The 23,869-nt window shown below is 50.2% G+C and overlaps 1 protein-coding gene across 1 annotated transcript; it reads left to right on the top strand.

Moving 5' to 3' along the window:
• The first annotated feature begins 6,920 nt into the window (after nt 1-6,920).
• RAD21L1 (RAD21 cohesin complex component like 1) lies at nt 6,921-21,958 on the top strand. The gene is made up of 13 exons (XM_064673878.1): nt 6,921-10,440; nt 10,586-10,715; nt 12,184-12,283; nt 13,120-13,217; nt 13,596-13,781; nt 14,393-14,494; nt 15,475-15,585; nt 16,630-16,859; nt 17,720-17,822; nt 18,589-18,731; nt 19,425-19,505; nt 19,975-20,052; nt 20,867-21,958. Exons 1-13 carry the CDS (start codon nt 10,297-10,299, stop codon nt 21,074-21,076), a joined length of 1,716 nt encoding a protein of 571 aa, XP_064529948.1. The 5' UTR covers nt 6,921-10,296; the 3' UTR covers nt 21,077-21,958.
• Nucleotides 21,959-23,869: the final 1,911 nt, after the last annotated feature.

A 23,869-nucleotide genomic window follows, 5' to 3' on the forward strand; every position in this document is an offset into this window, starting at 1 on the left:
GTGTTGTGTTGGTGCTTGCTGGGGTGGGCCCCTGCTCTCTGACGGGAAGTCCCAGAGCCCTTCCCAAGGCAGAGGATCCACGCTGGGAACCCGCTTTGTACCTTCCCCTGAGCCAGCAGCACTTTTCCAAGACGATGTAACTGTATTAGGAAAATGAAGTGGAGAACAGCCCAGCCCAGCTCCTGCAGTAATTGCCTCTCCAGGGCATTGAGTGCTGTCGGAACGCTGCATGCAGCTGCACTGGCAGAAATAAAAAGAGGGAAGGGATCCCCCCTATCTGTCTCTTTTCCCCAAAGACTTTTTCCTTTTAAAACCTCTTTGCCTACAGATGCAGCTAATAAAGCTGTGTTACAGTGTGTGCTACCCCGGGCTATGCACAGGTGGGAGCAGGAAAGGCCAGCCAGAGAAATCTGGGGCTGGGGGCAGCTGGAGCATCCCCTGCATCCCCCATGGGCTTGTGTGTGGACCCCTACATGTGCAGGGGCTGGTTCTAAGCCCAGACCCACTGGATGTGCCATCCCAGCTGCACGCCTGGTGGTTTTTCATGGGCAGTCTCACCTGCAGACCCACGGATGGGCTGTGGGTGATGCCTGTGACCAGAGCAGCATGGGAGGGATGGGCAGAGAGACCCAGGAATCGGTGAGGCCATCGCTCCTGCTTGTCCCCTCCGCCTCCTTGGACAGCCTGAACCCATCCACAGCTTTGTCCCAGGAGAACAAAGCCCCAAACCTTTCCGCTGGGGTTGAGAGACTGCAGACCCCAGCTTTGCTGCGTGGGGTGTTGGGGAAGAGGAAACAGCTTTGGCCTCATCAAGGGGCCCCTCTCTGCGGGGGGGAGGCTGCTTTCTGTGCCTGAATTAATCATGTTCTGCAACCTTCCAGGAGGGAGAGACGCAGCCGGCTTTGATGGGGCTAATTAAAGCGAGTCAGCGCCGGGAGAGGCTGCGGCGGGGCCGAGGAACCGGCTTTTGTCTGCAGCGCCTGGCCCCGGCGGGTCCGTGGTGTTGTGCAGCTGGGAAACAGGTGGCAGAGGAGGGGAGTGGGTGCCAAAGGGGACAAGTGCCCACTGCAGGCCTGTGCCTAAGCCTCAGGGCTTTCAGGGCTGAGCCATCCACTCTGGAAAGGATACGTAAAAGGAGGCAAGGATCCTCTCTGGGTCAGAGGATGGTGGGATCAGGACACTGTCCCTGTGGCTGGCTTGGCTCACTCTAAAGGAGACAAAGCATGGCAGAGGTGGCTCCTGAGGGCCAGCGTTCCCAAGCACATTCCTTGTTCCATCCATAGGGTTGGCCAGCCCAGACCCCATTCCCTGCGAATGGTTTGGGGGCAGCCACCCCCATTGCGGGCTCGTACCACAACAGTTGTGAGGGCCAGGTCTCCCTTCAGCAGGAAAGACAGTCCAGGCCCTCAGCCATGTGTCCCTGTCCTCGGCACCGCTGCTGCTACCCTAAGTGGCAGGAAACATTAACATGCACGGGAGCACAGCAACACGCCCCATGTTAATTTTATGGGGAGTCTGCAAGGAGCGGCTGGGGCTGGGTGTGCGGTCTTGGCACAGGCACAGCCTCCCTCCTCCGGCAGCACCGGGGAGGCATTTCCACCACACGTTTAAAGAGAGGCACTGGATTATTGGTAATAGCTCAGGATCCCCAGAGAGTCCTTCAGGCCATCTGCCAGCCCGCCCAGCCCATGGCACCTGCCCACACACTCCTGATGGGATGGCAGAGCCCCCAGTGCTGCTAATTACCCTGCAGCTGGTGCTCCATCCCTGGGATCCCGGGTACAGGGAAGCCATGCGTGTGGCCCAGCAGGAAAACAAAGCAGGCCCAGTTATGTGGGACTGGGAAAGGCACGCTGGGCCCTGCCTGCTTTCTCTTCCCTGGCACAAGCAGAGACACCCCAAAAACACCATTGCTGGGGGACTGGAGAGCCAGTGACCCTCATCCCACCCAGGCTGCACAGCATCAGCCTTTCCCAGCCAAATTTTCTCATCGCTCTGGATTATTTTGGATTGCTTCCTAATGCCCCTCTGCGAGTTGACTGCTGTAGACCAGTGCCTCGTCCTCAGCACCTGCCAGAGCAATAAAGGGACAGGCAGGCCAGAGAGTTCCATGTCCCCCTGCCTCAGCCTGGCGGGGGTGGGGGGTGTCTGTGTACAAAAGCATTTCCCAGCCCTGGACTCTCGGTGGTAAATCGTTTTTAATGGCACTCCTTCCTCAACACAGTTTGCTCACTGCAAATATATCTTTCTCCATGTAGAGGTTTTCCCCCAGTCCTGCAGGGACTCAAGGCACAGCCCAGCAACGCGCTGACAAAGCAACAACAGCCCCTTCCTGCAGACTCCTGAGCAGCCTCATGCCCTAATCCACGGGAGTATTTCTTGTGCTCACGTACAGCAGCTGCTCAGCAGCTGTAACCTCCACCAGGCTCAGCCTTTCATCCTGGAAACGCTTCTTCCAGCTTATTTAAAGCAACAAAAAGGGATGAGGATGATTTCTCCATCTAACGGGTTTATTTTCTAATCCAGACATACAGGGCCAGTGCTGAGTTGTGGGAGGGACATCTGCCTTCCCCAGGGCAGCGCCTTGGGAAGACCCAGAACTCCCCCTTTCTCCCCTTCTTTCCCTTTGTCCCCTCCCTCTCACGGTGTCACCCCCACGTCCGCACCAGGACCGTTTGGAGATAGCAGAGCACAGCCATACGTCTCACCCCAAGCATGGTTTCATCCCAGGGAGAGGTACCTGTGTGTCAGAACTGTGGGTGTGAGGCCATTCAAGGTTGTTTCCTACAATAAATATGGAGCGTGGCTGGGTGATGTAGTGATGGAGAGGGACACATGGCCCCCTTCACGGCAGTGGGAAGAATTAGCTGCAAAGCCTTGGAAATGGAAACACAGGGCAGAGGACGCTCCCCGGCATCCAAGGGGACACTGGAAGCCCTGGAATAAAGCCCAACCCAGGCAACTGTACTGGGTCTAAAAGTGACTTTCCTCTATGTCGGGCTGTCTGGAGGGATTTGTCCCCGCCTGGGAACGTTTGAAGTGGGTAATTTACAGAATGGATTGAAAACTGGTGGCAGTTCATAACAGCACCTTTTGTGGGTGTGCATTTTCCAATGGGATAATTATTTCCCTTTCCCAGCACCCTGCTCATACCCATTTCTCTTTCCACAGAACATTGTGCTTTAATGACGCTTCATGTTTAATTCCCGAGATGCAATTTTGCCTTCCTGCCACAGGCAACGGCCCTGGGATCAGCACAAAGGTCGGCGCAGGGACACCCTGGCGGCAGCACTGTCGGGCCACCACATTGCCTCGAGGCACTGGGAATCATCCGCTCTCCTCTGTACAGAGCACCATGATTTTTGAGGAGGCTGTTCTGGGGTTGCTGGTGGTAGTGGGATGCTCAGCACAGTGCGGGCGCGTGTCCTGGCCTTCATCCTGCTGTGTGGAACAGTGCTGGTGGGGTGTGAGGGATAGGGGGTGGGGTGGGGCTGGCCCCCACTGCACGGGCGGTGGGCCTTCTTGCTGCCTCCTCCTCTTCTGCCTGGAGCAGTGCAAGCACCAGCTCTGTGCCACAGAGTTTTACAGGAAACTATTGCTAGGAAAGGTCACTGATGGCGGAAACTGAGGAGATCCATTGGGAAGAGGAGCAGCCAGGTCCTGGCTGTGGGAAGGAGCTCAGCCTCACGTTCAGCCCAGACTGAAACCGGCCACAGTGTGGAAATCCCATGGGTGCCTTGACGGTGCTGCTGCCGTGATTCTGGTGGCAGGACCCTGTCCAGGAAGGTGCTGGGGAGGCGATGAGGGGTCTGAAGGCCACATTGTCCCAGTGCTGGTGGTGGGGAACAACCCAGGCCAGTGGTGTATCCCAAAGCCGCATCACTCCGGTGCTGCCGGATGGGAGCCCCATCCGAAAAGGATTCAAGGAGGCGAGGGTGGTGGCTGAAGGCCGGCACGGGCCAAGTCTCACCAGGTAGCATCGGTGTTCGGGTGAGGCAAGGGGACTCCCGCTTCTGCCGGCAGCAGGGTGTTCCCGGGGGGAGCACGGCTAGGAGCCGGGCCCCTCGGGGGGCTGGGGCGGGGGGCTCAGCTGGCTCTCCAGCAGCGCCCGCGTCCCGTCAGCGGACACCCTCCGCAGCCGCAGCCGCACCGAGCCGTAGGTGCCACCGGTGCGGCGGGCGGCCCGGGCGCGGCGGCGGGCGGCGGCGGCGGCCAGCAGCAGGGCGGCGAGCAGGAGCCCGCCGAGGGCCAGCAGCGCCAGCCCGGCCACGGTGCAGCGGTCGAGGCGGGCGCGGAGCCGGGCTGCCCGCGCCTCCAGCCGCTCCATCTGCCGCGCCGGCACGGCGGGGTCGGGCCGCGCCGCCCGCGGAACGGCCCCCGCCAGCACCACCAGCGCCGCGCCGCCCAGGGCGCAGCCCAGCGCCAGCGCCAGCCCCGGGCCCGCCGGTACCGGCCCCCCCGCGCCCGCACCAGCCCCCGCACCCGCCGCACCCGCCGCCGCCTCGCCCGGGCTCCGCAGCTCTGCCACCCGCGGGGACGCCATGGAACCGCCGCCGGCCTGCGCGGCCAGAGGTGAGCGGCCGGACCGGGATGGGATATTCCCGCGGACAGGAGACGGGATGCTCGCCCAAACCCGAGATGACCCCTGGGAGCGGGATGCTCTCTGTCCCCAGAGCCGCTGCCCCGAACCGGGCTTCTCCTCTTGGGATCCCGCTTACTCGTACCGGGCTACCCCTTGGAGCTGAGTCCCCGCCCGGACTGTCCCCCTTCACCGGAGCCGAGCCCCCAGACTGGAATTCTCCCCTTCCCCGAGTCCCCGCACCGGGCTGCTCCCTTTCCCTGAACGCGGCACCTGCCTCCCCGAACCCGGCTCTTCCCCCTTCCCAAACCGTGCTCCCACTGCGCGACCCACCTCCTCGAACCGGGCTGACACCCCCCGTGGGGACACGTGTCCCTGTGACCCCACCGAGCTGCCCCCCTCCGCACTCGGTTCTCCCGCCGGGCTCTGCCCGCCGGTTCCCCGCTCCCGCACTGGGCTCCGCTCCCGCTTCTCCGCTCGGTCTGCCCGCCCCGCCGGTGCCCGCACCGAGCTGCCTCCCTTCTCCTCCCGGCCCCCCGAGCCGGGATGCCTACCCCCGCCGCCGCCCCGGCTCCCCGGGCAGGTGCCGGTGCCGGTGCCGCCGCGGGGCGGGCGGTGGGTGCCCCGAGCTGCGGTCGCGCACGGCAGCCGCACGCACACGCACACACACACACACGTACGGGGGGCACACACATGAACACACCCGGCTGCACACCGGCACCTCCTGCGCACGTACCCCGTGCAAAGGGACCCCTCCGTGCACCCCCCAACAGCGCCAGAACCCTCCGTGGGCACCGCGGGGGGCTGTGTGGGGAGGGGCATTGGAGGAGAGGACAGGGCAGAACCGTGGGGTCTGCATGGGGTGTGCCTGGGGGACGTGCTCCCCACAACCACGGGGCACAGCTGGGATGGGGACACTGGGGCTGCAACCTGAGGGTCTCCAGTCCTAAAGGCAGCAGGAAAAGCTCCCACCCGGCCGCTGCCCACCCTGAGTCTCCACAAGGTTACAGCCTGTCCCCAAATCCCCAGAGGGAATTGGGGGTTTGACCCGGGTTTACATCAGGTATGAAATGCTCCAAACTGAGACAGCCTGGCCCCCGTGGTCCCACCACAGTCCCACTGCAGTCCCATGGCACAGAGTCCCCCCTTCACACACACACATGCACACACAATTTATTCAATTTTTCACAGAGAACTCACGTCAGTACCCACACCCTGCTTCTCCCTGACCTGGCACTGGACCCAGGCCCGTGCCCCGGCAGTGACCTGCTGGCAGCCGCACACTTCCCCTCGTTTGTTAATAAGACGTGGTCTATTTCCACATTTGGAGCGGTGCCTGGGGATGTGGATGTAAATCCCGAGCGATAGCGGGTGGGCTGCTGACAGCTGCTGGGAAGATTTGTCCATCACATTGCCATTCCCTTCAACAGCTTCACATGCCTCCAGCATCTCCCACAAGCTCACCCAGTGCTGCTGGCACAGTGCCAGGGACACAGGGATGCATGACCAGCGCCCTGGGCCCCCCCCATGCCCTGCACCCTGTCCCGCCCATGTCCTGAACCCTATCCCCCCTCAGTGTGTTCCTCTGCAGCCACACTGGGCTCCCTGCCAGTCACAGTTGGAGAGCATTGCCCTATGTGGGGATGTCAGATGGGAGTCTCCTGCCACCTGTGTCATGACAGGGCCAGGGATTTTCTCTGGAGTCTCTGTCAGATGCAGCTAAAAGGGATCGAAAAGCACCAGAGAGTTTAGGAAGTGCCGCACAAATAAAGAGGTGCATTTGTGTTTTCTGAGGGCTGAACAGGCTCAGCGCCCATCCAAGCTCAGCACCCATCCAGGCACAGTGCCTATCCATGATGCTGACCAGCACTCTCCAGACCAACACATGGCACCTCTACTCCCCGAGCTGCAGCAGGGCACAGGGCTGCGGGGTGGGCTAGGAAAACATCACTCCAAAGGTGGTTGATAGCATCACTGTTTCCCATCTCAGGGGCATGGATACACGTGATTTTATTATTTTTTAAGTTTGCAGTGGAAGTTTTGTGTGCCGTGACCCACCTGCTCTCTGCTCCTGCCTCCTCAGTGTGGATGCTCCATCCCTGAAGTGTTGAAGGTCAGGCTGGAGGGTGTTTGGAGCAGCCTGGTCTAAAGGAAGGTGTCCCTGCCGAAGGCAAGGGGCTTGGAATGAGATGATGTGTAAGGTCTCTTCCAACCCAAACCATTCCGTGACTCTATGAAACACAGAAGCTTCCCAGCACAATGTCCCTGGGGACTCAGCCAAAAGTGGGCCGAGAAAAAAGCAGAATTAAAAATAAATGTAAGTGCATCCTGACACGTTAACCACATTTAGAGAGGCTTTAGTATCAACCCACTCCACGGGAAGGCAGGAGATGCTTGGAGACAAGTAGGTCATGGGACACAGATTGTCCCGAATCAGCAGGAAAAGATGGATCTGGAGCAGGCGGGCACATTTCTGTGAACAGACGGGCAGGAGGAGATCTGCTGTCTCACCATTGCCAAATTCCATGGGAAGACAGAACCGACGCCAGTTTGCTCCTGAACAGAGCCCTGGTCAAGCCCTCCATTCTGGAGCACCCAAGCCCAGGGATGCAAAGGCTGGGAGCCCCGCCAGAATGGGAATCTGGGTGGCAGAAACAGAGCTATTCATGCCTTTATACAGTGACAGGGCTGAGCCTGCCATGGGGTCAGGGCTCCGTGCTGCCTGGGGGGCTGCTCCTGCACCCCAATCCCACAGCAATGCTCGGGAGGCCACCTGTGATGGATGAGGTGGAGGGACACATCCTGCCAGCATTGCTGCTGGCACTGTGCTGCCCCAGGATCCCACTGCCACTGCTGGATGGGAGCCGGGAGGTGACCCCAGGCCTTTGAAGGGCCCCAGGACAGCCCAAAAACCTTCCCCAGCCTGATCCTGAGGGGCTGAGTGTGAGGCTGAGGGCTGGCAAAGGCCACTCCGTCCCCAAGGTGCTGGCACTGAGGGAAGGGAAGGAGACAGAGACAGCCAGGATTTATGCTGCCAGCACAGGAGCAAAGAGAGGAGGGAGACAGCCAAGGTCAGAGAGAGCACTGCCAAAATTCACAATGAAACTGCAGGAGTGCTGGAGGGGAGAGACAGAGGGCTTGGAAAGAAAAGGAAAGGGCGGGGGAGTCTGGGACATGGAGCAGGGTGAGGGAGCCAGATGGGGCTGCCAGGGATGGGCACATGTCACTGCTCAGAAGAAATTATTAACGTGGATGAGAGGGACAGCAAATGGGAGCCTCAGGCAGGCAGAGGAGGACAGCAGGAGCAGGAATGTGATGAAGCTGGATGGGCTGTATACCTGGCTCTGTCCCCCAGGACAGCCCTGTGCAGCACAGCCCGATTTTGGGGTGTGCACAGCTGTCTGGTGCCCCCTGGCAGTACTGACCCTGATCCAGCCCCACCACTGAGGTGAAGCTTCTTTCCTGCCTCCTTAGCATTCAGAGCATCCCATGGCAGAGCGAGCGCCCGCAGCCAGCATGGCTCAAGGTGACTCAGAGGTCAGGGAAGAAGCAGCTGGGCAATTCAGGAGCTGGCTCCACACCGTCAAGAGATCCAGCAGTTTGGGAGGACCAGCGGTGCCTGGCACATCACAGCCTCTCCACCTGTCACTGCTGGTCCCTGTGTGACACAGACACAGCACCCCAGTGTTCCCCACAGGGCAGGGGGGTTCTGATTCTGAAAATTGCCCCCAGGAGCTGTTGCCACTGCCCAGGCAGGCAGGGCTGGACATCAGCCTCGGCACTGGGGAGGTCTGGAGCAGCAGAGTGGGCACCAGAGAGGGCAATTTCCCTCTCATAGGGGGTGGAACACCCAAGCAGGTTTGGTGCCTTGGCAGGGGCAGTGGACACCTGCTTTGGGGCTCATGGGAAGTTCCTCCACATCCCTGTTGTGGATACACCATTCCAAGGGTGGTTTATAGCAAAAATCCCTCTCCTTCCTCAAACATCTGAGCCCCAGCCCAGTGTTCCCACTCTGCCCAAAGGCAGATGGAAGGACAGAGCCCTGCTTCCCACTATGACCAACTGCAGAGCCACACTGGGAAGAGGCTCAGCACTTTTCTGGTGATAATTAAGATCTCGTTGTCTTCAGCTAACACCAGGGAGACAGGGAAAACCACAGGTGCCTTGTGATATGGCAACAGCTGATGCACTGGGCTGTGCCTGGGAGCAGCGGGAGCCTTGCTGTGCTCTGCCTGAATATAAAGCATGGAAAGCACGAAGCAGAGGGTTGCAAACTAATTTTTTCCTGTCTGATGACACTTAAGTGTGCAAACATACTGCCTTCTGCTCTCGGTGGTGGCTGGGGCTGGTGCAGGTGGGTGGCTGCAAACCTTTCCCCTTCTCCCTCTGCACAGAGGTCCCGTCTGAAGATCTGGGGTTTTGGGGAATTTTTGTGTTTGTTGTTTTTGTTTGGGGTTTTTTTCCCCTTTTTTTCCTCTTTTTCTTTTTCTTCTGCAAATGTCCTTCACAAGGGAGTTTTATCAGGCCTGCCTGGAGCCACAGAGGAGCTGCTCACCTGCAGAGAAAGAGATGGATGGGGTGGTGCCTGCAAGCAGGCTCTTAGAATGTCAAGGGTGAAAGGGGCTGGGAGAAGAGGAGGGGAAGTACAAGGAGAGGAGGAGAAGGAGGCAAGATGAGGAGAGGAAGGGGGGCAGGAGAGGAAGGAGAAGGAGGAGAGGGAGACTGCTCTCCTCTCTTAGGAACCTGAAATGCGGGGCGCAGCACCGTGCTCCCGGGTATGTGTGGGCGCTCCCAGGGATATGTGTGTGCTCCCGGTGAGCCCCAGGAAGGAATGGGGAGTAATTTCCAGCGGCAGGGCCCTGCCGGAGGCTCCAGAGCTGTGCGGGGCCGCAGCGAGGGGACACGGACCCTGCAGGACCGCGGCCGGGGCTGCCGCGAACCGGCGGCTCCGAGGACGGTACCGGGACCGCCCTGCGGCGCCTTCCCGCCCTTGGCTGAGCCGCGGCCTGAGGAGGGCCCGCCCGCCCCGCCGAGCCCCCGCGCCCCCTCAGCGCCCGCTGATCCCGCCCGATCCCCGCAGTGCCGAGCTGGGCCCCTTCAGAACTCGGCTGGGCCCCTCCATCCCTCAGGATCCCGCTAAATCCAACACCACCACCACCCTCCCCAGCCCGGCATTGTCCGGGCACCCTGTCCCCTCAGATCCCACTAAATCTCCTCATCCCCTCAGCGCCCGTCTGGGTCACTAAATCCTCCCCCTCCCGTCCCCTCAAGGTCCTGCCAAATCTCCCCCTCACCGTCCCCCTCCCCTCAGGGTCTCACTAAATCCTTTCATTCCCTCAGTGCTCTCAGGGTTCCCCCATCCCCTTGGCACCCAGCTGGGTGTCCCCATCCCCTCAGGATTCTACTAAATCTCCCCGTCCCCTCATGATCCCACTGAATTCCTCCATCCCCTCAATACCCACCTGGGTACCACATCCCCTCAGATCCCAGTAAATCCTTCCATTCCCTCAATACCTGCCTGGGTTTCCCCTGCCCCCAATCCAGTCAGATCCCATAAATCCCCTCCTCCCCATAGCACCCAACTGGGTCCCCCATTTCCTCAGATCCCATTAAACCCCTAGTCCCACTTGGTGCCCCAGGACCCATTTCCCGTTGGAAGGGAGAATTTCCCAAGGGGAATTTCAGCAGGGCTGCCCTGCAACCCTTGGCCAGGCACCATGTTCTACGTCCATTTGCTCATCAACAAGCGGGGGCCGCTGGCCAAAATCTGGCTGGCTGCCCACTGGGAGAAGAAGCTCACCAAGGCACATATCTTTGAGTGCAATTTAGAGGACACCGTGCAAAAGATCATCTCCCCAAAGGTAGGCTGTGCCATGAGGAGCAATCTCCTGCAAAGTCCCGGGGTGAAGGTGTTTGTCTCTCATAGGGAACTCTGTTACTACTGTAAATGTAAAAAAAAATCCCAACTCCAGAACAACTTTTTTTTTTTTTTTTTTAATCCTTAAGTTTGCTATAGCTCTGCGAACCTCTGGACACTTACTCCTGGGAGTGGTGCGGATTTACCACAGGAAAGCCAAGTACCTCTTGGCAGACTGCAGCGAAGCTCTGACCAAGATGAAGTCAGCCTTTCGCCCAGGTGTGTTCAAAATCCAGCACTTTCCCAGCTGTATCCTTTACAGCTCTCATTTTAAAAATTAATTTTTGGATATTGTTAAATACACGTTATTGATCCCAAAGGCAACTGAACATACTTGTGCCTACTGCTGGTGTTTAGTCTGGCTTAATTTAATGCTATTTCAAGTTTTTGACTCCCTTAACAGAAGCAGCATCTTAAGTAGGCTTACAAGGAGATGCTTGAATTCAGCCTCCATTGCTGGATAATTAATTTTAATTTCTGATGACACTGACAGCATGTCTAACAGTGTCAGTGCCAGACCTGACAGCATGTTTTGAGCTCTGGCCATGTAGCCAGGGAGAAGGGAGCTGAGATGACTGGATCCTTATCCAACAGGCTCTATGTTTGTTGTACTTAGGCAACAAATGGGAGGCACTGTTGTCTAAAAACAGGCTGAGAATGGGGACACCAATGTCTATTGCCAGCTCTAATTGCTTTGTGACCTGGTCTGTTTGCAGAATAGAGAAAAATTACTCTGCATTATTTTCAAATATATGATTATAGAATCATAGACTCACAGAACTGCTTAGGTTGGAAAAGCCCTCCAAAGATCTAGTCCAACTGTTCCTCCCAGCACTGCCAAGGCCACCACTAAACCATGTCCCCAAGTGCCACATCTGCATGTGTTTTAAATCCCTCCAGGGATGATGACTCCACCACTGCTCTTGGAAATCTGTGCCAGGGCTTTACAACCCATTCAGTGAAGAAACTTTCCTTAATATTCAACTGAAACCCCCCGGCACATCTTGAGGCTATTTTGGATAGGTACTATAGCAGCTTGGAGGGCACCATGCAGCATAAGAACAAGACAAGTGTCACAGCAGAAACAGAGACTAAAACTAGACAGAAGGGGGGAGAAAATCTCAGTGGAAGTGGTAAAATGCTGAAAGAGGATCCTATGGGATCTCCATCAGCAGAAATAGTCAAAAGTGATCTGACTGTGAAATGAACTCTATTCTGAGCAAAAGGTTGGGTTTGATGACCTTCAGAAATCCCCTCTCACCCAAATTGTTCCAGGATTCTCTTGATTTCCAAGTACTTGCAGTCTCAGTACATAATTATTTGATGCTGGAGACACAGGAGAGAAAAGGAAACCACAGTGATTCATTTGCAGTGCCACGAAAGACTCTGGGCTAAATGTCAGCTGGGAGAATCTTCCAGGAACTTAAAGCAACTATTCAGAAACACAAGTACTTACATATTTCAGGTCCTATTGCAGCAGACTCTTCTGTATCTGCCTGTAAAAAATAGATCTTCTAAAAGATGTGGAAAATAAAATTCCACTTTGGAGTGCCTAAGCTTTACCATGCTGTGATTTAGAATGGCAGCAGCCCCTCCTGACAGGTTTATAGACTTATTATACCTACTTGGGAGCACACTACTTCTATTTTATTGATACTTATTTTGTTATGTTGTCTGTTTCTTTCAGGGCTTCTTGACCTTCCAGAAGAGAACTTTGAGGCTGCTTATCAGTCCATTACATTACCTGAAGAATTTCATGATTTTGAAACACCACTACCAGATGTAAAGTAAATGCTTCCCTAGTTTTGATTCATTCTTTTTAGTATTTTCAGACGTAAAAGCTATCCTTGCTGTTACCTGATCAAGACTCAGATGGGGTTGTTTTGATTTGATAACTGAATTCTCCTAAATTCTGAGCTTTACAAAGCTACAGGTGCAGTCTTTGTGCTTTGGTAGTTTTCCTCAGTCTTTTAATCAACAGACCTTCACAATGAATTGAACTTAGACTTCAGGATTTTAAACTGTCTGAGTGAAGGATGCAAACAGCTTTCTGATCTCAAGAGAAGATATAAAAGTTAGTATCAATCCTGGAAGCTCTGGCCAGTAACCCCACTGTTGTACTGTTCCATTGTGTGACTTCTTTGGCTTTTCTAACACAGAACAGCATTAATTCAGTAGAAAACTGAAAAAAAAAAAAAAAAAGCAGGAGGCCAAGTTATATTTCTGATGACTCTGATGCCCTGAAGGTCCGGGGTAACAGATTTCCACTGAGGCTTCCTCTGTACCTCCCCATAAATACAGTTTGATGGGATCAGTAAGGGTTTATTATTTTGTAAGTACAGCTGCAATGTAATACCATTTATTCAAGGGCCTTGGTGTGGTAAGTGTGTTCTGTAAAGGTGCCTTTTCTGCCAGCTCAAATAGTTGTGTCATTCTGTTTAAAAGATGTTTCAGGAACAAAATCAAATGAGTCCAAGTTTACTGGCAAAAGAGAGTGGAGAAATGTGAGGGTTTGTGATGAAATTCTAGGATTGAAGGATATTTAGAAGCAATTTTTACATTCCAGCTGAATGCTCAATGGGTTTCAATTCACCCTCTATTTTTATAATATTTTTTTCATCAGTGCCATTGATGTTGCTGAACATTTCACCTTGAATCAGAGCAGAGCTGAAGACATCACACTTACAGAGGATTACGAAAGCAACATATTCAGAAACTTTGGTGAGAGAAGTTGAGAAATTAAAAATATTCCATAAGGGAAACTGTGTTTTATGCAAAATTTTATACAGTCTGATCCCTTTCCACATGTGAAAAAGCTGTGATTTATCATGCATTTGTTCCATGCTTGTTCTGGTTGGTCTGTCATACCATCTTGTGCTTAAAAATTTATGTAAGCAATATAATCTGATATCAGAGTGAGAATCAAACTAAACATTCTCTGCTTTTACTGAGCTAGCAGAATTGTTTATTGATTATCCCAACTGAGGTATGGGGTATCTTGCAATCTTTTAAAAATTATTTGAAAAAGCTAGGAAATGGATAGATCTGGGTTTCCAAAGCTCAGGCAGATGAAGCATCAGAAGCTGTGTGTTTCCTCAGAGGAAGAAGCAGATGCACTGAGAAGACAAAGCTTCTTTGAGGGCAGCTTCCTGACGAGCAGCAACAGTCTGGTGACTGATCACAACTCGGCCAGTGCCAGTGGAGATAAGTCTGTGCTGCATGAAGATGTGTTCTGCTTCCAGCATGACCGTTTTGGAGATGAGGAGGATGCTGCAGATATGATTGGTAGGGTTTGCAACAGACAACAGAATCAGTTTCTCTCCAAATATTTTTATTCTTACAGGAAAACAAACAAGACAGCACCAAAGTGGTTGTTTTCAAACATAAATTCTGTGTTATTTGTTGTTTTCATGCTTCATTTGTTTTCTACTTATGACTAAATCTATGATCACCTAGACACTGCCAAATTGGTTTAAAGGCTATATTTCATTATTTTAGAATTAAAGGCATTAAATTTATGCTTAATGCTTAATAGTTTAACTTCTTTTTCCAAAGATGAAATAATGCAGCATTTTTATCCTTATTATTGAAATAACAAAGGCAGCAAAGTAGCTTCTACATTGTTATGGCTTAGAATATCTGTATAAACCTTATAGATTTATACCTGTTAACACTATCAAGATCATGTTTTTCAAAGAAAAGATGGAAATTTCTAACTTAGGACTAACCTTCTCCTTTTTGTGCTGTTGCAGACAGCCCCACCACTGACAGCCATCTGGGGAAGCTGAGCTTGCTTTCTTTGCAGAGAATTAACCTTAAGTAACATCAGGCTGTATCAGGCTATTTCATGACTACCAAGGCTTAGGATGACTAAAACTGTGTGTTTTGTGTTTAAGAAATCCTGTTGAGGGATGAGCAAAATGGCCTAGATAGAGATATTCTGGATATAGAGGAAGCACGTCCTTTGTCACCAGATCTGCCAGAGAACAGCACAACCAGTGAGTTTGCAGAGTCTGCTCCATCTCACACAAACCCTCTGTTCCTGTGTTAATGCCTAAGGTCACACACATTCAGCTTTGTGCAGTATCCTGTGGCTTTTTCCTTTCCTCATTTATTTTGCCTTTCTTTTTTTTTTTTTTTTCTAAACTGCTTCATCCACCTACTTTAGGGTAATTTCATTTGATTTAGGGATTCCAAATTTGTAACCTGACTTTGCTTAGAAACTCTTTTATGTGGCATCCTGTTGGATATGCTGTTGGTCCACCCTGCTGCTCACAGTGTGATGTTCCTTTTGAGGGGGAAGAGAACCCTATAAGGGTGTGCTATAACTGTGAACTTTCCCTATGAGAGCTTAAAAAGTCTTTCCCAACCTAAAAAAATTCTATTTCTGGTTTCATATTTCTGTGACAAATGACACTGAAGTAGTTCATAAAGGTGTTGCTAATCTTTTGGTTTGATGTTGATGAAATAAATTACATTTTGAAAAGTGTTTCTGGGAAATTTTTGTTATCTTAAATCCCTGCTCCCCCATCACGGTGTTGCTTTAAAACTGAGAATTCTGGAACAGCTTTAAAGGGATAGAGCGGCTCTTGCCTCTGCTTGTGCTAGTGCTGGTGCTCCCTGTTCCTTCTCTACTGATAGAAATGTCCACACTGTCCTGCATTTGCCTGGAACTGCAAACAGATACAGATTGAAACTACACACATTTCCCCCCAAACACTTTTTCTCCAGATCAGTTCTTCTGCCTCTCCCACTGCCTGGTCCTTCTGGGGTCAGCGAAGGGAAACGTGCAGGGCAGGGCATGAGCAGCAGCAGTGCCAGTGATTACTGCTGAACATAACTATGAGATTATAAACAAAGCCACAGTTGTCTAATTCTCACCATTTTCCTCTGATATCATTCTCTGTTGTGCAATTGAGATGTCAGTCCATCTTGTGAGCTTTCTTGCATTTGGGTTATTTGCTGGGTTTTCTTGCAGTTGAGTCCAACTGTGCAGACACTACCATGAAGGATGTAAGTCACACAATGAACGAGACATTCCTTTTGTTCAAAGAAGAAGGATTTGTGCTTGAGCCAGTCGATGACACAGGTCAGAACTTGATCACTTTCTTGCTGGATGTTTGCATTAACTATGTTTGGTTTCCTTAGTAGTCAAAATATTTGCAAAAGAGATTATTCCCACTCTAGTTTTCATCTGCTCCTTCTGTCAGAGTTCCATTTTATGGTAACTATTATACAAAACCAGTGTCAGGTCATTTGTCTGATCTGCCCAAGTCTCTTCTTGCAGTTTATTCCATGCACCAAATCAAGTTTTGTTGCTCTGCTGGCACTGCAAGCCTGGCCTGCTCAGGGGTGGTACTGAAGTTTCACCTGAAGAACTTTCATCACCAGTGATTTTTAATTTTATTACATCAATGACTTTTATGTTTAAAATAACGATCTTAAAACTTTCAGGCCTTTGGAAAATGTTGGTTTGTGAACTTTTAACTCTGATTAAAGATCCAAAAAAAAAAAAAAGTATTACATTTCCTCTGTGAGTAAATCTAAATGCTACCTATCACCTTGCTGGCTGTTTGCAAATAAACAAGCTCACGTTGACAGCAATATTTACCATACTGGAATTTTCCAGCCTGCCAGGACGATATTCAGGAAGTTATGACTATATAACCAACCTGTGTCTTCCTTTTGTGTTTACATCTTGATAAAATTGCTAAAGGATTAAACTGACAAATACAGATATGAATTATGAGGTAATGAAACCTCTTGAGTGCACCAGCAGTTTTTGGAACACTTAACTTCCTGATGGATTAAAGACAGCTTATTCAGTCTTGCTGCTATATCACGTGTTCTCATTAAGTCCTCCTGTTCCCAGTTCTTTAGTACAATAGTCATATGTCTTCTGTAATGAAACATATGGGAATTTCCTGTACAGGAGTACAAAGAGTGAAAATTTCATGCAATCTTTTGAAGAAAGGGCCTCTGCACTTGTACTTTGATTTTTCAAGTCTGGGTGGTGTTTGGGGGGTCAGCAGCTGGTTTGATTCACGGGGCTTTTGTTTTTTATTTTATTTTTTGTGCCTAATGTCCTGGGAATAGACCTTAAGACTTGTTTTTTATTACTTGCTCTATGTAGCTGTGACCCCGAGGAAAAAAACCAAAAGAAAGAGGAAGTTGCTGGTGGATGTACAGAAGGAGCTCAGCTGCAGTGCCATTTACAACCAGCTCACCAACTGCACAGACATCCTGGCCACGCTGGACCTCGCTCCCCCAACCAAGAAAACGATGATGTGGAAGGAGTGGGGAGGTGTGGATAAACTCCTGTCCCACTCCACACAGCCTGTGGTTCACGCTGACCTGCAAAAGGTAAAGATCAGCTCCCTGTGGGTTTTATGCCACCGAGTAGATTCCAGGACCGTTGCAGAGGTGGGATTTGGCTGACAGGGGTTTTGCAGACTCAGTTTGATCCGAATTTCAGTGTCAGGGGAAGCATTGCTCTGCAGTGCAAGTCAGCTGGACACCTGAGGATTATTTGCACACTCACCACTAATTACTTCATCATCTGTAGAGTCACAGCCTTAACCTCCTGCAGTCCAACAAGAAGGGAAAAATTACAAAGACGTGAGAGCTGGTGTTTCATTTCACACACTGGCACCTGACTGATCTTACACTAAGACACAACTTTCTGCATTTCTGTCCATTTCTTTTCTACTTTCTCCTTTGTTTTGTTGTTTTCTGGCTTGTTCCCTCTCTGTAATGAATCTGAGACATCTTTGGCCTATATTTACTTTAAATGTGCATCAGACTTAAATATTACTGTTAGAGTACTGCTGACGGATTTGGAAGGGTTCACCGCAGCAGCGCAGCTTCACCACTTAGAGTCCAGCTGCAGAATTACAACTTGCTCTCTAAGAGGATAAAAACTGAAGACATTTCTTTCTTTCATCCTTCCTGGCTTCAAGGGAAAATGATCCAAGCTGCTCCTAAGATCTTTTTTTTTTTTTTATGGAGTTCATGGACAATGCTGAAGCTGCAGAACGCTGTTACTTCAAAAAAAAAAAAAAAAAAATCAAAACTGCAGATTTTCAGAATGACCTAATTTAAATATTAAAGTTCTGGGTACCGATAGTTAACGTGCAGCTCGTATTCATACCTTTGTGTTGATGTTTGCAAATGATCTGATGTGGTATTCTGAAAGCAAACAAAGAAAAAATAATTATTTTCAGTTGTTTGAAAAATGCTTCAAGAGTGTCAGATTTAAGATGAGAGGAGGTAGAGTACAGAGGGTCTCTGAAATAGAAGAAATGCGAAAAGACCAAGATACCACAGGTAATATTTTAATTCTCTTGTGCAGAATTAGCTGTTAGAAACTATTTTCTATTCTACATAATGTTTGAGACACATGCACGGTGTTTGTGTGCAGTAGTCTACAAATCAAAGGCCAAAAAAGTTAAATGTTAAGGGAGTTAAGGGACTGTTGTTATTAATAAAAAAGGTTGGTTTGTATGTTTGCTTTTATTGTCCTTTGCTGTTCTTTTGTTCTTTAGAAATTAAATGAAATGCAAATCTTTTTCTTCCTTGTGGCATGAAGAGATATGTTTAGTGTTACCTTTGGTTTCTCTGACTGTCTCTGAAACTGCAGATTTGGGTGGTGTTATTTTTTTTTTTTTTAATATAATTAAAAAAAATATTCCCACTTATTGTGAGCTTAATCAAACCGCTCTCCAAATTTTCAAATTCATGTAAATAATTCTATTTCTATCTGGAAGATTTGGTTTTCTTAATATCAGGCAAGAAAAAATGTCATGTTTCACTCTGTGAAAACTAACCTGTGTTTCTGCCTCAGAAATGAATCAACAAACCCACCTCCTGTGGATCCACAAAGGTCAACTTTTAGAAAAGGAAACACTCCCTTGGAAGGTTCTTCTTCCATTCTCCTGTTGGGAAGGATGTTTCTTTAATACTTGCTCATTATGGCTCCTACTCTCAAAGATTGCAAACTAGGGTGTGATATTTGGGTTTCAGTGTTGTTTTTTTTTTAAGGACAGTGACTCACAGTAATTGCCTCTTGAACTCTGGTTTTCTATTAATACAGGGATGCTGCCAGTAGAAGAGCCAAGTTACCTGCAGGAGTCAGCTCATTCTGAGACTGAGAGAAATATTAGAAATGACTCCTTTATGGTTATTCCACCACAGAATGCCAGAAATGAAACCAATGGGAACTGTGATGAAACTATAGTGAGCAGTTTTCCTCAATTTTAGAGACCTAAGTGTGTTTATATTGGTTCCACTTTGTGCTAAGGTTCCACCTAAAACACATTAAGAAATTATTAATGTTTGAAAAGGAGGCTAAAGCCAACCAAGAGAACATGAAGTAGCTTGTGTCATAAAAGTTTATTTATAATTACTTTGGTAAACTCTCACAGTGAAGGAATGGTTAATGAAACTGTCTGTTGATAAGTATAGATTACAGTCTAATCACTAAGTATAAATGAAAGCTAAATATTAAATATGAAATATTGTACTGACAAGATAAATATAATAATCTTTATAAAGGATTTTGTGTCTCATATTGAGGAAATACTTAAGCAATAACAAATTATCTATCTCTACCATCTTCACTTAGGGTGAAGGGCATTCTTTAGAGAATGTGAGCCTCATTAAAGTTGAAAAGTGACAAAATTGGACCTAATGGCAGCAGAGAACATGTGCTCTGTGCCTGAACTGTGCCCATAGGTGTAGGTTCAGCTGTAGGATAACTCTTACAGCAAGGTCCTTCCCAGTGTCAGGAAAGGCATGGTGGAAATAGCAACTGTTAACTAATTTTGGAGAACTTCATTATAATTAAATCCTCTGAGCAGAGCTAAGTAATGAGAATCTCATTGTAGGATAAATGGTCAGCCCTGCTGATTGTCCTTTCCGTGCCCACAGCTGGATGGAGCAGCTTTCTCCGAGAGCTCAAAAACTTCCTTGGGCCAGGAAGCTGAAGAACAGCAGGTGGAGGTGCCAAAGGTGTGTGTCCTCAGAGCTGGTGGCCCTGGCTTGTTTCAGAGGAGAACCCTGTTCTTTCTCAGAAACATTAAAAAAAAAAAAAAAAAAGAAAATGTGGCATCAGGAACCAGGGCAGTCAGCTGCCAGCTTCAGAGGTTAAGCCCAAAATCCCATACCAAATATTTGAACATCCAGTACAAATACTGTCAGAATCCCAGTCCCACAGAGCAGTCCCTTGCTGTGGAGCTGCCTCACTGGAATGCCTTCCTTGGTACCTGGCCTGTTGCACCTGAGCTGTCTCTGCAGCAGAAAGCACACAGGTACCCTTCTTCTCTCTGTTCACAAAACCTTGTGTGAGCACTGACGTGTCAGATTCCCTGACTTTGGCCACCCAGATGCTCAGGTTTTCAGTCAAGCTGGAACTCCTGTCCTTTTCATCACAGTGTGTGACTTTTTACAAACACTAACCTTCTGTTTACTTCCTCTCAAGGAGCAAAAAAGGATCAAGAAACACAGTGAAGAAATAAAATGGAGCAAAAGAACTCTTCAGTTACACAAAACTTTACAGGTACCAGTTCTGGATCTTGTTATTAGACATCAAAACCAGGTGTTGATTTCAGATGGACCGTGTCAGAAAAGCTCCGCCTTCCACACTGTCCATGTTGCTGCCCCTCACCTGCAGCATGTAACTGTGCTTTTTTGGGTATTTATGTCAGGATTTGGGGTGCCTGACGTGGGGTCTCCTCCCACAGCTGCAGGAATCACGAGAATTTTCTGAACATTATTTTATACGAACGCATTTCAAAGGCTCTGTGCAAATAATAAATACATACTTAAACCTCAGTGTAGCCTTTAAAAAACAAGAGATAAGAACACTTAGTTCTTGCCTGTGAGGTCCCTGTAACCAAAGAACAGGCTGCACATGGATATTTAGTGTTTTCAGACACGAACCATGGTGGAAGTGACCCGTTGGTGTCACGGAATTCATTGGAATTGTAGATTTTAGTAACACATGTAGGTACCAGCAATACTGTGGCAATAAAATGTTCAGAGCCATTTCCATAAACACGGATGCCAAGATACCCAGAGAGGTTGTAGACTCCCCACTCCTGGAAGTGTTCAAGGCCAGGTTGGATGTGGGCTTGGAGCAACCTGGTCTAGTGGAAGGTGCCTCTGCCTGGGGCGGGGGAATGAGATGATCTTTAAGGTCCCTTCCAACCCAACCTGTTCTGTTCTTCCATGATTCCACGAAGGCTGGATCCTGTTCGAGGCATTCAAGCACAGATATTCCCTCTGGGCAGCTCTCTCTGCTTGGAGCCCGTGGGATCCCGTTTGACGGGTGGGGAAGCTGACCTGACTGATTTCTCATTTCCCTCACGCAGCAACTGAGGACATCAGGCTCGTGCTCCTTCAGTTTTCGGGAGCTCTGTCGGAACAACAGCCGGAAAGAAGCTGCAGCCAAGTTTTACATCTTCCTGGTCCTGAAGAAGCAGCTGGTCCTGGAGCTGCGGCAGCGCGAGCCCTTCGCCGACCTCACGGCCACGGCCGGGCCCATGTTTGACAGAATCATCAGCTCATCAAGACACATCTGAAGTTACACCTTCTCAGCAAACAGTTTTCCTGGGAAAAGGGTTGAGTGCCTTGTCCAACCATGGGAGCTGAGTAGAGCTCCCTGTCATTTACACCACGCAGCAGTGGCCTGTGTGGGTGTGCTGCCCCAGGTGTTCACTGCTGGGCTTATCTTTAATATTCATGGTTCTACGATGAGTTATAGGATGGTTATATGATAGGTTAATAAGATACCACTAACATATATTCTACATAGGAGATTTACAGTGTTGGGGATTTTATGGAAGTCCTTAAAGGAATTTTATAAAAGTCCTTGAAGGGATTTTATAGAAGTCCTTCAAAACGTTTCTCATAGACCACTTTTGGAGATTAAATTGTTTTTATGGAGGCTTGTGTCTGTTAATCCTCTCACACCATCAGTAAGAGACATCTGTTAACTCTCCTTAGCAAAAAAATTAGTCTATTTAAAATTATTCCTTTCAAAGAACGTTCAGTATTTGATATTTTAAGATCTAGCAAGGTCCTGTCTCCAGTGTTGCTTTTGTGTGTCCAGAGAGACAGAGGTTACACTGGCCCTAGAAGTGTCCATAAGTTTCAGGAAGAAATTCTATTACCTAGAAGTCCTGCAATTTCAGATTTCAGAGATAGTTTACTTACTAGCACCTTTATTCATGTGTAGGTTTACTTAAAAATTGATGTTAACTGAAATATTACTAGTTCCTTGTATTTTTGTCTAATTTAAGATAAATTTTACCCCTTTTACTGTCATTTTCTGAAGCTCTTGTTTTCCAGTTGGCCCCAACAGACACCAGAGGAGTGGTTGTGCCCCCACTCAGGTGCTCTGGTGCTGTGGGGACACTACTCTCCCTTCATGTGGAATCAATAAAAATGAGATGTTTCCTTCACTTGTTGGTGTTTCTTCTGAAGGATCGAATCCTGTGGGTTCATCTCAGTCAGGGATGTGGTGATTTTACTTAAAATTGGAAAGGATGGGTGATATTGTCACCTGGCTTTTGAGTGTTCACTTCACCTCAGTGGCACCCCTTTGTCTCTGGGCCCTCAAATGTGTGTGGCTCCTGTCACACAGGGTTCAGGGCAGGTGAGGTTTGGGTTGAGGGTCTGTTTAAGGGAGTAAAAAGGCTTTAAAAAGGGGTGAAGCCCCAGTTTGGGGCAGGAGGATGGCACAGGGTGGCCACTGGCTATGGGGTGTTCCAGCTGGTGTCCTTTTATTTCCACATAGGAATTTTTGATAAAATAAGCAATAAACATTTGCTGCTGTTCTCTGAGGGGTGTAAGAAAGGGAAAAGTGTCCCTGTTTGGTAAAATACCTCTCCCTTTTCAGCAAAACAAATGCTATTTCCCTTTTTGGGTGAGAACAGGAGCATGGCCCAGGCCAAGACTGGAACTGAGGTGGGTTCATCCTCTCCTTGGGCCGGGCCTGGCAGTTCCAGAGCCAAGTGCTGACCTGGGTGGGAAAAGGGGTTGGTTTTGGTGAAAACCTCTCCCTCTCTTCCCATGGTAGGTCCAGTCCCCTTGGAGCAGTGCTCCCACTCTGAGAGTCTGAGCATCCCAGGAAACCAAGCACTGCAGACTGCAGAGGGAAGGAGGAACTATTTGTCTCCCCCAAAAGCCATCAGGAATGACTCTGCATCTCACAGCAGAGCTGCTGCCTGCGCCACATGGTCAGAGCTGCTCCAGTGGCAGCAGATGTGATAACTCATTAATTTTCCTTTCAAGGATAGAGGCTGTGCACTGGATTCACCAGGAACAAGGGAAACAAAAGGCAGCTGGAGGCGGGCAGGAATAAATGGGAGATATATAGACACACTGAAAACAGTCTGTGTGTCGGGATTAATGAGGTACAAATCATGCAGGAAATAGCGCTGGAGGAAAGACGGGCATGTATTAAGCAAACAGGTTTGTCAGAACTCCAGAATAACTGTGGGGGTGTGACAAAGGGAGGTGGGAATGGCTGGGAAGCACAATGGGCCTCAGGTCCGGACCCAAAGCAGGAGCAGATTCTGCTCTGACCGCGCCGACACGGGAACGTTTCCCTCCATGATTCCGTATGTGGACACACACACGTCGGATGTTACCTGGGTGTATGTAACACGTGCATCTCATGCTCCTGGTCTCCACGGGGGTGTCCGCAGACGACCTTGGGCGTTCCCGGCCGCGGACACCGGAGCAGAGCCAGACCCGGTGCCCTCCTGCTCCCCCCACCCACCCACTCACAGGCTGCAGGACGTGGCGCGGGGGCTCCCGAGACGCTTCCTCATGGAATAATTTGGGAAGGTTAATCTCGACAGCTACCGCAGGAAGCGTGCGGGCAGTGCCATGAGTACCTGGGCTGTGCTGGAGGACGTGCCGTGCCGTGCCAGCCTCCAGCCTCATGTCCCAAACCCCCGAGGCAGCAGCTCGCTGTGGCTGATGCTGCTTCTCCACCCCAGCCCCGGCAATTCGCGCTCACCCAGAGCGGATGGAAATAGGGCAGAGAATTCCAGTTATTTATTGATTTTTCTTTATGAAAATGCGTCACTAATTTGGGGCAGGGATCTCCTCAGAGCTGGACTTGCTAAAATGAAAATTACGACGCCGATGGGACTCCAGGGGCCGGGTGGCCGCAGAGCGGGGCTACCCCGTCTCCCCCCCTCCCCTTCCTCCTCCTCCTCCTCCTCCTCCTCCGGGGTTACGCGGGGCGAGGAGCTCAGCGCCACAGTGCGCAGAGCTCACCCGGTCCGCGGGGCTCCGCCGACGGGGAAGGACCCCAAAACCGGCTGTTTTCTTTTTTGAGGGGGTTACGCCCCGGCAGAGGA

The sequence above is a fragment of the Pseudopipra pipra genome, chromosome 17 (genome assembly GCF_036250125.1).
Source record: "Pseudopipra pipra isolate bDixPip1 chromosome 17, bDixPip1.hap1, whole genome shotgun sequence".
Classification (NCBI taxonomy): Eukaryota; Metazoa; Chordata; class Aves; order Passeriformes; family Pipridae; genus Pseudopipra; species Pseudopipra pipra.

Excerpts from the sequence above, each read along its gene's own strand:
- RAD21L1 (XM_064673878.1), top strand. The coding sequence starts at position 10,297 with ATGTTCTACGTCCATTTGCTCATCAACAAGCGGGGGCCGCTGGCCAAA. Across the intron at positions 13,782-14,392 it reads GGATGCTGCAGATATGATTG|AAATCCTGTTGAGGGATGAG; the intron begins GTAGGGTTTGCA and ends TTTGTGTTTAAG. Across the intron at positions 20,053-20,866 it reads AGTTACACAAAACTTTACAG|CAACTGAGGACATCAGGCTC; the intron begins GTACCAGTTCTG and ends TCCCTCACGCAG.